The sequence below is a fragment of the Podarcis liolepis genome (assembly GCF_965112155.1).
Source record: "Podarcis liolepis genome assembly, chromosome: 12".
Lineage (NCBI taxonomy): Eukaryota > Metazoa > Chordata > Lepidosauria > Squamata > Lacertidae > Podarcis > Podarcis liolepis.
In genome coordinates this window covers 15190577-15203091 of record NC_139563.1, presented here as the reverse complement: position 1 = coordinate 15203091, position 12515 = coordinate 15190577, and the positions used below count along the sequence as shown (strand labels likewise).

Sequence of the window (12515 nt, the reverse complement as noted above, 5' to 3'; positions counted from 1 at the left end):
GGAGCCGTGGTGGAGTCGGCGCGCGTCACGTGACTCCGCCGGCCGACAGCCCCCCTCACCCCCGCGGGGTTCTGAGCTGCCGCAGCCGCTTCCTTCCCGCCCCGGGGGCGCTTTAAGCGCCTCTGGGATGGCAGCGAGGGGGATTCGATTTGCTGGGCGGCTGTACAAATCTGTCCATAAATGTACACCTTTCAAATAATTGTCGCTGCCGTTATTATTGAGTTTCACTGGGTTTTAATGTCTGGTACCTGATACTTAAAATAGCAGGTTTCCAGGGCTGCAGGAGCGTCGCATGCATTCTCTGCCTTCGCCTTTTGACGTATGTGCAGAGCTAGGACATTTTAGGTACTTTGGATGTTGGCAAGTAACGAGTTTTTGTTGGTACCCAGGGCTTGCTTTCAGCCGAATTCGCTGAAACTCAGTCCCGGCACCTCTCAGCTGGGCACCCTTGCCATTACAGTGGTACATCGGGTTACATACGCTTCAGGTTACAGACTCCGCTAACCCAGAAATAGTACCTCGGGTTAAGAACTTTGCTTCAGGATGAACAGAAATCGTGCTCCGGTGGCGCGGCAGCAGCAGGAAGCCCCATTAGCTAAAGTGGTGCTTCAGGTTAAGAACAGTTTCAGGTTAAGAACGGACCTCCGGAACGAATTAAGTTCTTAACCCGAGGTACCACTGTATAAGAGAACAAGGGAGGCGATCATATGGAGTTCCGGGACCTTTTCTGAGAAAGACAGCATCTGTAATCCCCACAACAGCCTTGCAAACCAAACCAAACAACAGGTGTTGTTTCACCTGTGGTAGATGATGGGGCTCAGAGAGGAACACAGGGAGATGCTTAGTGCTGAGCCATTTGTCCATACAGGTCAGTACTGAGCATTCACATTGGCAGCCGCTCGCCAGCATTGATGATTGAACCTGAGATCTTCTACATGCAAGACTCTGCCACTGAGTTGCGGCCTTTCCCTGAGAGAGAGTCCCTTGCCTAAATCTGCCTCATGACTTCTTGACAGAGGCAACATTTGGATGGAGCCTTCCTGATTTTTTATTATTATTTGAAGGCGTTGAGCAGTCGCTTCTGGCCAGTGTAAATTGCCCACAACAAACTTCCATAAAGCATGTTCAACACACAAGCCTTCATCTTGGCATTGGTCATTAGCATCACATTCTCCCTTTTGAGGTACTGTACATGACTTGACTGTCTCCAGGCACTGCTCGTCTGCAATGGATTCCCACACAGTGGGATACTGTCATGTTTGCAGACATCTTTATAATGCACAATTGATCTGCCAATGGGCTCTGGATGCCTTCATTTGCCCCAGCTGCAACAAAACATCTACCGTATCTCCAATGTCAGTCTCCACAGCCACAGCAGGCGCTGTAACACCAGCGGTTTGACTTCATGCACTCCTCCATTGTTTCCCGAGACAGAAAGATGCCAACAACGATATTATTATTTATTAACTTTGTTGGTCACTTTATCTTGCCCAGGACAACCCAAAGAAAGAGACAGATTTGTAGTTCAAAATACCAGCTCCCAAAGAGGGCTATGTTTTTTCAGGGTTGCTATTTTTTTGTTCCTGATATGTTATGGCTATTGGATGTACCTAGATTTTTGTATCAGCCACTATTACTGACCTGTGATACTTGTATTCAAAAATCCATAGATAAACATCGTGGGGTGAGAACAGACTTCTTGTCCATCGCCCTGTGTGTCTGCTCTGACTGGCAGTAGTTTCTCAAGGTCTCGGACAATAAGGTTTTTCACATCATTATTCCTGATTATTTCTAAGTGAAGATGCCATGGATGCACCTGGTACCTTCTGCATATAAAGTGTGCTCTCCCACTGAGCTGTGGTCGTTCTCCACAATGAACCCTAGTTTACAAGGAAGAGCATAACAAGGAACCTGTTGAATCAGATCAATCCAGTCTCGTCCAGTCAATATCCTATCAGAAGCCCTCAAATATGAAACAAGGACAATAATCAGCAGCAATGTTACTGTCTCCAATGCTGTGCACCAGATTGCAATATTATTCCCAAAGGTGTGTTCAAGTGTTTGCCTGAATGCAACAAATACAAAGTATGGACAGCAGAATGCAAAGCCCCACCACCAACATCCCCGTGTGCATGGCCCCTCGCCTCAAGTCTCCCCAGGTTGCATGAGGAAGGTGTAGGAGGCCTTCTACTTACAGTTCCTTTATACAAGTAATTGGTGGCCCTGATAAAGCAGGGTTTCTGATCATGTGGAAGATGCACAAACAAAATGTGAGAAGCCTCCTGCAGATCTTCCCAACACAACATGGTGAAAGCTAAGGACTGAAGGAGGCTTCTGTACATGCCACACAAACACACCGGATCCCCACCCACACTTTTGAGCCTTTGCATGTTCAGATGAATGCCTAAACACACCTATGCCATGCAGTTATAAACCCTATGATTGGGCTGCAAAGCTTATCTCTGCTTCTTGGAAAAATCAGTGAGCTCACTTTGGAGTTCTCCAGAATTATATCCAGTTAAAAACTGGACCATTGAGTGGAAATTGTACAGCTTGGGCTCTTCTGCAGTTCATCATGAAAAGTTGAGCAATTTTTGTTACAAAGCCATACAAGGGCAAAATGGCGGATACCCAGAGTGAGCCTATTGTGACGTTAACATATATGAGAGAGTGCTGGAGGGGAAATAGTTAAATAGGTTGCACAGACAGGACCTGAGGGGTGGAGTCAGTGGGTCTATAAAGCCAGTTCTGGGAGGAGTTCGTTGGGAGTTGGTGGGTAGTTGGTTAGATTTCGTGGGTTGGCTGGTTGGGAAAGGCAGTTGGTAATAGAGAGACAATTAGGGCAGTGGGTTCTTGAGTGTAGGGAGGTAGAAGAGATAGAGGAAAATAAGACTAAGAAAGTAAAGAGCAACAACGTTTGGAATGCTGTAAAAGTTTTGTTTGTGTCTGAAATAAAATACACTCTTCTCTATTAATTGAAAAGCTGACTGAGACTGAAGTGATTTTACCAGGGAGGACCTGGTTGGTGGCAGCGGATTAATGGTGTACGGGTCAATAGTCCGTGAGACGACCGGGGGCTCCGTACGAATGCCACACCTGTTTGCATGTTTATGTCTTTTTCTTTACTATGAAAGCAAAGCTTTCCTATTTTTTATTAGTGTTACTTTTATATTCCATATTTCACTCAAGCAGCTCAGTGTATCATACATGCTTCCCCCTCTCCCCATTTTATCCTGACATTTATGACTGAAAGTGACTGGTCCAAGGGGAACTTAATGGCTGTGTGGAAACCTGAACCCTTGTCTTCCAAGTCCTTGTCTAACACATCATCATCATCATCATCACCATTATTATTGGAGTAATTATGTCCAGTTGTGGTTAATCCCATGGTAATATGCAAAGAACTACAGGTAAATATTTCTTTAAGTAGACAGCAGGTCTAATGTGTCTGTTATCATTCATATATTTATCAGTTTGCAAATGCTCTGTAATTTTGTTTCAGTCATTCTGGCAACATCATCAGTGTAATTACAATCACACAACATTATCATTTTCAGGTAGGGAGCAGAGGATGAATAAAACTAATTGCAAAAGGCCTCCCATAGCCTAATTGCTATACAGAGTTGATTAACACTGTACTGTTTTTAACACTTGATTGGGAGCCGCCCAGAGTGGCTGGGGAAACTCAGCTAGATGGGCGGGGTGTAAATAATAATAAATAATAATAATAATAATAATAATAATAATAATAATAATAATAATAATAATAATTAAAGCTTTAGCATGTCTAATTTTGCTTAGTAACATGGGATTGGGGTTGACATGGTTAATTTCCTAAAGCCCACCTAACCCTGACATTCTCTGAATGCAAGAGGGATCTGCTAAACTGGTCAGACCGATAAGACTGCTGGAGATTATCTTAATGGCCCTTGAGTTGTGGGGCGAGAAGTTGAGACTGTTCTAACCCCTGGATCCAGTAAGTGTTAAAATATAAGCCAAGCTAGCTTCCTGTGTTGAAGTGATCGCCTGGGTGACGAGCCATTAAGAGAACAAAGGAAAGGGAGTTTATGCAAATAGATGGAGTCCCTCCCTTAGCTTGCAATCAGTTAGAAGGACAAAACCTAAGTTTAGAGCAGTGATGTGAACTAGAAGCAGAGAGAGAGAGATGCTGGATATCTGCCTGAATCAAAGATGGCAGCTACGGGGAAAACAAGACTTTGGGGGTATTGATACTCTGAACACCTCCACTGTAGATTCAGGTTGTATATCTGTGTAAATAAACTATATAATATCATAAGACACCATTGTATCTTCTGTGCCTCATTCCAAACAAAAACACAAACTCTGGGTAAGCAGCTGGAACCCCTGCAATCTCACACTGCTCAGAGTTTGGGGTAGTGTGCAACAGTATGTTTATTCTGGAAGTAATCATGGCCAATGGTGGTTACTCCCTTAATAATGTGCAAAGAACTGCAGGTAAAGATCTATTTAAGTGGGCAACAGCTCTAATGTGTCTATTATCATTCATACATTTACCAGTTTGCAAATGCTCTGTAATATTGTTTCAGTCATTCCTGCAATACCATCAGTGTAATTACAATCACACAACATCATCATAATTTCCAAGTAGGGAACAGAGGCTGAATAAAACTAATTGCCAGAGGCCACCCACAGCCTAATTGCTATACAGAGTTGGGTACACCTAAACTCATTGAGTTAAAATAGCTTTAGCATGTCTAATTTTGCTTAGTAACATGGGATTGGGGTTGACCTGGTTAATTTCCTAAAGTCTATCCGAGCCCTGAAATTCTCTGATTGTAAGGGGCATCTGCTGAAGTGGTCAGACCAATAAAACTGCTGGAGACTTCCTTAATGGCCCTGGGACAGGCATAGGCAAACTCGGCCCTCCGGATGTTTTGGGACTACAACGCCCATCATCCCTGACCACTGGTCCTGTTAGATAGGGATGATGGGCGTTGTAGTCCCAAAACATCTGGAGGGCCGAGTTTGCCTATGCCTGCCCTAGGAAATATCTTCTTTGCTATGAGGGTTGTACATAAAGGACCCACAGTACTGCAATGTGAACTACAACTCCCATAATCACTGATTATTCTGGCCAGAGCTGATGGGTGCCGTAGTCCACAACACCAAGAGGGCACAACACTCTTTATCCTGGGGGTGCTGTAAAGAAAGAGTCTGTGCAAACAATAGATTTTGCAGAATGAGTCGTACCTGGACTGGGACATAGAAAGCTAAGCTGCTGTCTACAAGAATCTTACGGTGCTAACACCCACACCAGAAATCTTCAGGGTAAGCAGTGATTTTGGGGGCACCTCTTAGGTTCCCCGTTTATTTGTAAATGGACACAAGTATTACAAAATACCAGTAACCCTCCATTGACCACATTCCAATGGAAGTCAACCCTTGGGGTAAGCACCGCAGTCCTGGAAAGTTAACTTTTAAATGAAATGTAAATATTAAATGAAATCAATATCATTAAAAGTGTTGGTCTGAAACCCAGAGTCTGATTCAGTTTCACTAAGATTTGAACCAAAATGTAAAAGTCTTTTCCAGGCGCAGAGCATGCAGGGAGAAAGGATGGAAATCAATCCAATTCTATATAAGCTTACTAAATCCAGGATGTTGCCCCCACGATTTTGTTGGACTCCAGCTCACATCATCCTTGGCCAAACTGGCTAAGGCTGATAGGAATTGGAATTCACAGCTTTTACAGCCCGCCTGGCTAGATGTCATTTATTTGGTTTAGTGTGTGGTTTGGGCTGTTTGTAGGTGTTCCACTTTTGTTTGGGGAGTGTATGCATTTTGACTGTGTTTGCTGGTTTTTTGTTTTGGGGTGCGTGCGTTTGTTCTCCTTGCTGTTGCAGGGCGTACCGTATTTTTCGTCCCATAGGACGCACCGGCCCATAGGACGCACCTAGTTTTTTTGGGGGGAAATAAAGGAAATTTTTTTTCTCTTTAATTCCCCCCCCCAAAAAACCAGGTCGGGGAATCCAAACCAGGTCGGGGAACAGCGGGATGACAGCGCTGCGCCTCCCCGCTGTCCCCCGAGCTTGTGGGGCTGCCGGATGTCTGCTTCAGGGCGCCCCGCGCGCCGGGCGGCAGGTTGTTATCCTCAGCGTGGGGAGCCTTGTGGGACCCCTCACAGGCTCCTCAGGCTTGCTGATAGCTTCCTGAAGCCTGGAGAGCGAGAGCGGTCGGTGCGCACCGACCCCTCTCGCTCTCCAAGCTTCAGCGAAAGCCTGTATTCGCCCCATAGGATGCACACAGATTTCCCCTTCATTTTTGGAGGGGGAAAAGTGTGTCCTATAGGGCGAAAAATATGGTACCTCTTTTTTGGTTTGCTATGTGTTTTTCTTGGTTTTGTTGTGTGCCTATTTTATCGGGGGGGGGGGTAATTGCCTTTTTTGCGTAGGTGTTTTGCTTTCAGTTTCCTATGAGAGTTCTTTGTTGTTTTTGATTTCACAGGACATTTTGTGACCGGTTGGCCATTTTGTACAAGTGCCTAGGAAAGTTTCTAAAGATTTTCAAATGTGGCTCTGCGTCCAAAAAGTTTGGGAACTGCTGTCCCGGGGGTTCATGGTACTGCAGCATTAATGAAATGAAACGGGTCTCATGCTGGTCAGTCCCTTGGGTGGGAAACCATGGAAGGCCCTATGCAAGCACAAGATAAAGAGGAGTATGATATAAAAATATTTCTTTTCTTTTTTAAAAAAAGCATAAAAAGCACAGGAGTTTGAGATGAGTGATCTATACTACCAATTCTGCCTCCTAGTGGTGACTATGCATTGCTACCAGCAAACCAGAAAATGGAGGAAATGAGACATAATTCACTGAACAGAAGAGGGGCAGCCAGGGGTGACTGGTGCCCATCATAGCTGTCAACTTTTCCCTTTTCTTGCGAGGAATCCTATTTGGAATAAGGGGGAAAAAGGGAAACGTTGACAGCTATGGTGCCCATTGGACCAGTGAGGCAGGAAGAAGAGATCCCAGCAGGAGAGTCCGCTAACGTTAGTTTTCCCTCATCCATTTCCCTGCTGAGTTCTACAATGGCAACAGATACTGAAGAGGAATAAGATGAAAGGCAGAGAGATACCCTCTTGACATAAGTGAGAAGGCAGGCAGGTGGCGGCTGGCTGGCGCTGACTGATGTTGGTGGGAAAGTGTTTCATTTGCCCAAATGGACCAGTCATCATGGAGGAGGGAGCATTTAGGGTGCATAGCTCGTCTGGATTTCAGTTTCTTTGCCAAGTTCAGGCCTGAAACTGAATGGAAATGGACATAGTCAGTCGCATCCAAGAGATCATGAACAACCTGCTCCAGCATTGCCCAGGAAGGGAAAACGCAAGGTAAATTGTTGCAATCCTCCTGGCTTAGAGAGGGGCTCTTTCAGGAGCAGCAACCCGGCCACCGGCTCTAAAGAGCAATCCCTCTTGCAGAGATGTGACTTCTTCTTCTTCTTCTTCTTCTTCTTCTTCTTCTTCTTATTATTATTATTATTATTATTATTATTATTATTATTATACCCCACCCATTTGGCTGGGTTTTTCCAGCCACTCCGGGCAAATTACAACATATAAAAAATTACAACATTTAAAAATTTCCCAATACTGGGTTGCCTTCAGGTGTCTTCTAAAAGTCAGATGGTTGTTTATTTCCTTGACATCTGATGAGAGGATGTCATATTTATAAGAACAGCAACTGGAACCAAGGTTTGAATTAATTTTAAACTGCCACAGCAAATACAGGAAGATTGTTAACTGTTAAGTTTTGCTGTCCTATTTGTTTCATGCAGTATTTTAGCATGTATTGTTTTTTCATGATTTGGTAGCAGTTTGTTTTATTTTATGTTATTCAGGATAGACAACACAATGCCCTCCATATGCTGCTGGGCTATAACTCCCTTTTCATCCCTGGCCAATCGTCATGCCAGCTGGAGCTTATGGATGCTGAAAGTTCAACAATATCTGGAGACTACTAGTTTGATCAACCCCATCTATATAGATAATTATCTACGAATAGGTATTTCTAATAAAGGCTGTGTTACCACCCTGGTGAGTCAATTATAATAAATATTTTTAATAAATAAGGATTATGTTACTGTAGCACCCTGCTTGTGGTTAACGCTTAGCTGGAATTAAATATTCAACGCAGCAATAGAGAAATTAAAATAACAATTTATTTGTCAGACAAATAAATGATAGGCACAGTGGTATATGGTTACCAAAGCTCTGCCCCCTCCAGCCCTGATGGCCAGCACTTATATTTTCTCAGCCCAGCCCCCTTGCTCCTCCTTTGGCTGCCTCTGTCCAATCAGCCTGGTTGAAATTCCTATTGGCTGTTTGCTAGAACCAATCATAAAAGATACACCCATTTCCTATTACCTTTTATGGGAGACAAAGAGCTATATTTCCTTCTATCCATAAATGGCAGACAAGTAGCCATATATCTTACATTTGCCTCGACAAGGCACCTTAATTACCAGATCACCTTTTGCCCCTGTTGCCCCTGCATTCCAAAACAAATGGCTAAAACAAATGGCTCATGGTATTATTTTCTGTTAAACAATAAATCTTACTATTTACCAACTCTTAATTAGTGTTTTTGCAGCTTGATTGTATTCTGTAATATGTAGGGTCAGTGCAACATTTGCTCCCAGCCTGTAATTTCCTTTTACAACTTAGAGAAACTTGTCTCCTGCTACTGCTATAAATCAGGGGGGCCCTTGTTCAGGAGAGCAGGAAGATAAACAACTGCCAAAGTACTTAGCCAGCTGATTTCTGCCTGGCATGAAACATACAAACATTCACAAATATATCTTTAAGCTCATTTTAAAATACAGGCCTTGATCAGATGCCTCATTACCACAAATTACCAGTCTGGTATTTATACAGATGAATATCTATGAATAGATGAATATCTTTAGCAAATGAGTACTGAGCTACCACCAATTATCGCTTTTTGTGTGTGAATGGCACAACACAGTCAAATCTCGTATACATTTGAGCTTTGTACAAAAATGTCTCAAAACATACCTCTCACATTTCAAGGCCTTTTTGGACCCTCAGCTTACACTTACTTTCTTCATCAAGATGCTTGGTATCTCAGTTTATTATTTATTTCCCTTATGAATCATTTCCCCCTCAGGCATCCAGAGGCTATTTACAACACAATAAAAGTTAAATATATTGTAACGAGTTTGATGCCAGATTCACCTGTGTTATGAGTTTGTGGGTGCCAGACATTTAATATCTGAACCCAGCAAATGTTAAGAGCTAGATAAACTAAATAAGTGAACCTCATGAGGTAATTGCCTGGGAGAGGAGCCATTTATAGAACAAAGGAAAGGTAATAAGCCATTAAGGAAAAGACTCTGGACCAAAAGGCAAATGGGTGGAGCCCCTTCCTGAACTCAGAGTCAGAAGGCAAAGCCAGTGTTTGAAATAGTTTTAGGTTGAGTGTGATGTGACCTGGGGGGGGGGAAGGTTGCAGTTTGGTAAAGGCGGCAGCTGGAAAGAGCATCAGAGCAAAATGGCTGGTGTCTGTTTGAATCATCATAGACTGCAGCCATGAGAGAAACAAGCCCCTCTTGGGCTGTTAATGCTGTGAACCCCTCCATTACACTCAGCTCAGGTTGCATATGTGTGTGTGCGTGTGTAAGTAAACCATATATCCTATAGGCACCATAGTGTCCTCTGTGCCTCATTCCCAAAAGAAAACACAAACACTGGAACCCCTGGAAACTCACACCACTAGAAGATTGGGGTGGCACTCAACACTATAAACACACACACACTTACATGGTTTAAAAGAGCATCAGGAACACACACACACACATATGTTCAATTGAGATGCAACATTGATTTCAGCTACGATGAAGATCTCCTCCAGAAGGTTTGGTGACAGATGGGCATCTTTTAGCAGGTGCTGAAAAGACTTCAGTAGAGAAGGTGCACGCCTGATATACAACGGTAGGGAGTTCCAAAGATCAGGTGCTAACCGGGCATATAATACAGGCATCTCCTACAAAAACTGCAATCAGCTTCTTTCACTCTTGGTTTTTTATTTTTTGCTTTTGCTGTTATCCTTTCCTTCGTTCGTAGAGCATGAGCCTCTTAATGTCAGGGCCGTGGGTTCGAGCGCTACACTGGGCAAAAGATCCCTGCATTGCAGAGGGTTAGACTAGATGGCCCTCTGGTGTCCCTTCCAACTCTTAATTTTTTTTATTTATTTTTTGTCAGGCGCAAATATATTTTATTGGTTCATTTCTTGCACTTGAAGTACTCTTTGATGACATCTTTGGCCTGAGATTCCTTGCCATAGTCTTTGACAACGACAGAACTGCAGCCCACAACTTTACGGGGTTTTCCTTCTCTGTCGATCTTGCAGAGACCTACCCATTCACCCAGCTTCTTGTTGTCATCAACCTTTATCAGGTTGATTTGATGTGCAGCACAAAGTGCTTCAACCAATTTGACATACATGGGCTCGTCACAATTGGATGCAAGAACACAAAGGTGGGCTTGGCGTTTGTCTAAGGCTTTGGCAGCTTCACGAATTCCACGGGCTAAGCCATCGTGGATAAGTGCGGTCTTCAGCACTTCTTGAAGGGCGGTGTTGACATCCATTACACCTCCAGCAGCAATGCCTTCCTCGGCCATGGTTGGTGGTGACTCTCCCGCCCGGGGGGTGGCTCACAGCTTCCACGAACCGATGGTGAAAAGGCCCTTCCAACTCTTAAGAATGTCACGCTTCTGTGAAATTACATCCACTCACCCTTCCCCTCCCGCCTTTCGCCCTTTAGCCACACCCCCTCACGCCTTTAGTCACGCCCACCCCTCTCTCTCCCCCCCCCCCTCCCCGCTGAACCCGAGAGCCGCACGCGACCGCTCTCCCGCGGGCGATTGGCTGGCGCTTTGCGTTCCCTGTTCGCGGGCGGTGGCGCGATCGGCCCACCTGATGACGACGACGCCCGGGGCCGCCGCCATTGGTCAGGCGCCGAGCGGGGAGGGTTGCCAGGCGATGTGGCGCGCGGCGCAGCGGTTGGCGGCGTCGGCAGCAGCTGTTGCTGCCGGGGCAGCCGGAGGAGAAGGCTCTGCAGCCCGCGCGCTCTCCGCTTCTGCTTCTTCCGCCTCCTCGTCTTCGTGGGGAAGCTTGTATCGTCGCAGCCTCGGACAGGTGCTGCAGCCACCACCGCCTCCTCAGTCTCGGCGGCCGCTTCCTTCGCTTTGCGTGAGTGCAGAGGCCGCGTGCCGGCCCGGGGACGGAACGCGGTAAGGACCAAAAAAGGCCCGGGGGCGGAAGGGAGTTCGAAGCGATGCGGCTGAGTCAACCGCGGGGAAGCGAAAGGAGGTGGCGGTGCAGCGTCTAATAATAATAATAATAGTAATAATAATAATAATAATAATAATAATAATAATACAGTGGTACCTCGGGTTAAGTATTTAATTCGTTCCGGAGGTCCGTTCTTAACCTGAAACTGTTCTTAACCTGAATCACCACTTTAGCTAATGGGGCCTCCTGCTGCCACTGCACCACCGGAGCATTGGATTTCTGTTCTCATCCTGAAGCAAAGTTCTTAACCTGAAGCACTATTTATTCAGGTTAAGAACGGACCTCCGGAATGAATTAAGTACTTAACCTGAGGTACCACTGTATTATCTACATCAGGCGTGGCCAAGCTCGGCCCGCCAGCTGTTTTGAGACTACAGTTCCCGTCATCCCTGACCACTGGTCCTGTTAGCGAGGGATGTTCGGAGTTGTAGTCCCAAAACAGCTGGAGGGCCGAGTTTGGGGATGCCTGATCTACATCAGTGTTTCCCAAGCTTGGGTCTCCAGCTCTTTTTGGACTACAATTCCCATCATTCCTGACCACTGGTCTTGCTAGCTAGGGATGGTGGGAGTTGTAATCCAAAAAAACAGCAGGAGACCCTAGGTTGGGAAACACCGATCTGCATACAGTATCCACTTCCCTATTGAAAAGGCTTGGGTAGGGAATCCGAGTTCAGGTTTTTTTCTCTGCATCTTGTGGAAGCAAGTTCCCTTCCTCCATCCACAGCCCTGAGAAATCTTACTCAAGTTTTATTAATGTCCTCTTGTTCTTACTGCACTGTCCTTTAAAGAGCTGCAGATGGCACCTGCTGTTCTCTTCCTCCTTCCCCCACTTTTTTCCCCACAACATGCCCCTGAGGGCGGTTAGGTGACCAAGATAAAGATGTGTAAGCTTCTGGTAGAGATGGGATGGATACCAACCTGAAACTCTAAGAGCCACTGCTGGTTTTTGTAGACAGTACAGTGGTAACTTGGGTTAAGTACTTAATTTGTTCCGGAGGTCCGTTCTTAACCTGAAACTGTTCTTAACCTGAAGCACCACTTTAGCTAATGGGGCCTCCTGCTGCCGCAGCGCCGCCGGAGCATGATTTCTGTTCTCATCCTGAAGCAAAGTTCTTAACCTGTAGCACTATTTCTGGGTTAACGGAGTCTATAACCTGAAGCGT

At 45.2% G+C, this 12515-nt stretch overlaps 3 protein-coding genes across 3 annotated transcripts in view; 1 reads left to right on the top strand and 2 right to left on the bottom strand.

Moving 5' to 3' along the window:
• WDR37 (WD repeat domain 37) overlaps nt 1-11265 on the bottom strand; it is a 59702-nt gene extending 48437 nt beyond the window's left edge. The window contains exon 1 of the mRNA XM_083467043.1: nt 10975-11265. The gene's annotated coding sequence lies outside the window, so the exon portion shown is untranslated. The remainder of the gene's footprint in view (nt 1-10974) is intronic.
• LOC310690253 (small ribosomal subunit protein eS12-like) lies at nt 10235-10747 on the bottom strand. Its single transcript, XM_083468941.1, has one exon. It carries the CDS (start codon nt 10677-10679, stop codon nt 10281-10283), a length of 399 nt encoding a protein of 132 aa, XP_083325067.1. The 5' UTR covers nt 10680-10747; the 3' UTR covers nt 10235-10280.
• Nucleotides 10876-12515, top strand: part of IDI1 (isopentenyl-diphosphate delta isomerase 1) — a 10650-nt gene continuing 9010 nt past the window's right edge. Inside the window, exon 1 of the mRNA XM_083467196.1 lies at nt 10876-11291. Coding sequence (XP_083323322.1) covers nt 10978-11291 — 314 coding nt within the window. The 5' untranslated portion in view covers nt 10876-10977. The remainder of the gene's footprint in view (nt 11292-12515) is intronic.